Source organism: Myotis davidii, unplaced genomic scaffold (assembly GCF_000327345.1).
Source record: "Myotis davidii unplaced genomic scaffold, ASM32734v1 scaffold1593, whole genome shotgun sequence".
Lineage (NCBI taxonomy): Eukaryota > Metazoa > Chordata > Mammalia > Chiroptera > Vespertilionidae > Myotis > Myotis davidii.
Genome location: NW_006284711.1, coordinates 126,715 through 129,274, shown reverse-complemented (window position 1 = coordinate 129,274; position 2,560 = coordinate 126,715). Strand labels below are relative to the sequence as shown.

General features: G+C 45.1%; 1 protein-coding gene across 1 annotated transcript in view; it reads left to right on the top strand.

Annotated features, from left to right (window-relative positions):
• ZSCAN25 (zinc finger and SCAN domain containing 25) overlaps positions 1-2,560 on the top strand; it is a 16,678-nt gene that overhangs the window by 12,123 nt on the left and 1,995 nt on the right. The window contains exon 7 of the mRNA XM_015557350.1: positions 1,971-2,558. Within this exon, the coding sequence (XP_015412836.1) occupies positions 1,971-2,558 (588 nt within the window). The remainder of the gene's footprint in view (positions 1-1,970; positions 2,559-2,560) is intronic.

The following is a 2,560-nucleotide window of genomic DNA, read 5'->3' as shown; positions in this document are numbered from 1 at the left end:
ACAGAGAGGAAAGAAGAGAGATAGTTAGAAACATCGATGAGAGAGAAACATCGACCAGCTGCCTCCTGCACACTCCCCACTGAGGATGTCCCCACAACCAAGGTACATGCCCCTGACCGGAATCGAACCTGGGACCTTTCAGTCCGCAGGCTGACGCTCTATCCACTGAGCCAAACCGGTTTCGGCGGGTGTGTTTTTTTTAGAGGAAATCGTTGAATTAGATTTTGAAGGAAATGAAAATATCTGAATTAGAAAGTTAAGTGAGAAGACATTAAAATTTGGTAGACTACTCTGTGAAAAGGCATGGAAGTTATTTTAGTTCAGGCTGCTACACCAGAATACTAAAGACTGGATGAGATGAGTGGATAAAAAAGCTGTAGTACATTTATACCATGGAATAGTATGCAGCAGTGAAAAAGAAGACTCTCTTACCCTTTGAGACAGCATGGAGGGACCTGGAGAGTATCATGCTAAGTGAAATAAGTCAGTCAGAGAAAGACAAGTATCATATGATCTCACTCATATGTAGAATCTAAGTAACAAAATAAACTGATGAACAGAGTAGATCAAGAGACATGGAAGCATGGAACAGAGTGTAGAATCTTGGATGGAAGCAGGGGTAGCGGGGAGGGGAGGTAGGGGGAGGAGGGAGGTAATCAACCAAGGACCTTGTATGCATATATGTATGGCCCTAGACACAGACAATGAGGTGGTGAGGGCATGGGCGGGTGGGGGTGAGTGGGCCGGAGGGGGTCAATGTGGGAAAAATGGGGACATATGGAATACTTCCAACAATAAAGAATTATTTTAAAAAAGCAACTAAATATAAATCTTAAAAAAAAAAGACTGGGTGATTTAAACAATGGACATTTATTTCTCACAGTTCTGGGGGCTGGGAAGTCCCAAGATCAAGGTGTCAGCAGACACCTTGCTGGCTTCCTGGCTTGCAGACAGCACCCTTCTTGACTGTCCTCTTGGCAGAGAGAGGGAGTGGGAGGGGAGAAGAGAGATCTGTATATCTTCCTCTTTTTTATAAGGATTAGTCTCACTATGAGGGATCTTGGCCACATGACCTCTGTGTTTGTTCAGAGAAGCTCTGGTTTCTCCCCACTTCTTATAGCAACATATTGGGCTTAGGGCTTTAACCTGTGAATTTGGGGTGGGGGTGGGGGACACACAGACATTCAGTCCATGACAGGTGGAAAGAAGTAAAGGAAAGTCTGGCTTTAGGGTCAAAGAATATAAAACATATTGAGGTTAGTGGTCAATTGAAAAAAAGAAAGAATTAGTTCTAACATAAATTAATCTTTTTTAAAAATTACAGATGCCTCACATTCTCCCTCCCCCCAGCCTTCACCACAGTTGTCTTTGCCCATGGGCTGTGCACATAAGTTCTTTGTCTCATCTCTTCATCTTCTTTTATGGAGTCCCCACCATCCCCCTTCACTCTGACATTTGTCAGTCTGTTCCATGTATCCATGCCTCTGGTTCTGTTTTATTCGTCAGTTTATTTTGTTCATTAGATTCCACACACTAGTGAAATTATAGGTATTTGTCTCTCTCTGATTGGCTTATTTTGTTTAGCATAATAATCTTCAGGTCCATCGTGAGGTCACAAAGGGTGAGTGTTCCTTTTTTACAGCCGAGTAGCAGTCCGTTGTGTAAATGTATCACAGCCTTTTTGTCCACTCTTCCACTGGTGGACGTTTGTGTTGTTTCCAGATCTTCACTATTGTAAATAACATTTCTGTGAACATAGGGGTGCATATATCCTTTCTGATTGGTGTTTCGGGATTCTTAGGATATATACCCAGAAGTGGGATTGCTGGGTCAAAAGGCAGTTTCATTTTTAATTTTTTGAGGAAACTCCATACTGTTTTCCACAGTGGCTGTACCATACCATTCTGCATTAACATAAATTTACTTTCATTGCTGTTACAGAATCAGTATGTATCTCCTTTGTCCTATAGGCATTGGGAGCAAGGAAAAAGAGGCCAAAATCCAGCAGGCAGACCTCAAGGGGACGCTTGCTCAGGGGACCTCAGAGAGGTTTGGGGAAGCTGCTCTCCAGAGCCCTGAGCTTGGAAGAACCTGTGAGCAGGAGCCTGGTAATTCTGTGGGAAACATGCCAGGGCCTCCTCCTCCCCAGCATGGCATCCTACCTGTACCTGATGACCTCAAGACTCACAGCTCCTTCTGGAAGCCTTTTCAGTGCCCTGAGTGTGGAAAAGGCTTCAGTCGGAGCTCAAATCTCGTAAGACACCAGCGAACCCATGAAGAAGAAAAATCCTATGGCTGTGTTGAGTGTGGGAAAGGGTTTACTCTGAGAGAGTACCTCATGAAGCACCAGAGAACCCACCTGGGAAAGAGACCCTATGTCTGCAGTGAGTGCTGGAAAACCTTCAGTCAGAGGCACCACCTTGAGGTCCACCAGCGGAGTCACACGGGGGAGAAGCCCTACAAGTGTGGGGACTGCTGGAAAAGCTTCAGCCGGAGACAGCATCTTCAGGTGCACCGGAGAACTCACACTGGGGAGAAGCCCTACACCTGCGAGTGTGGC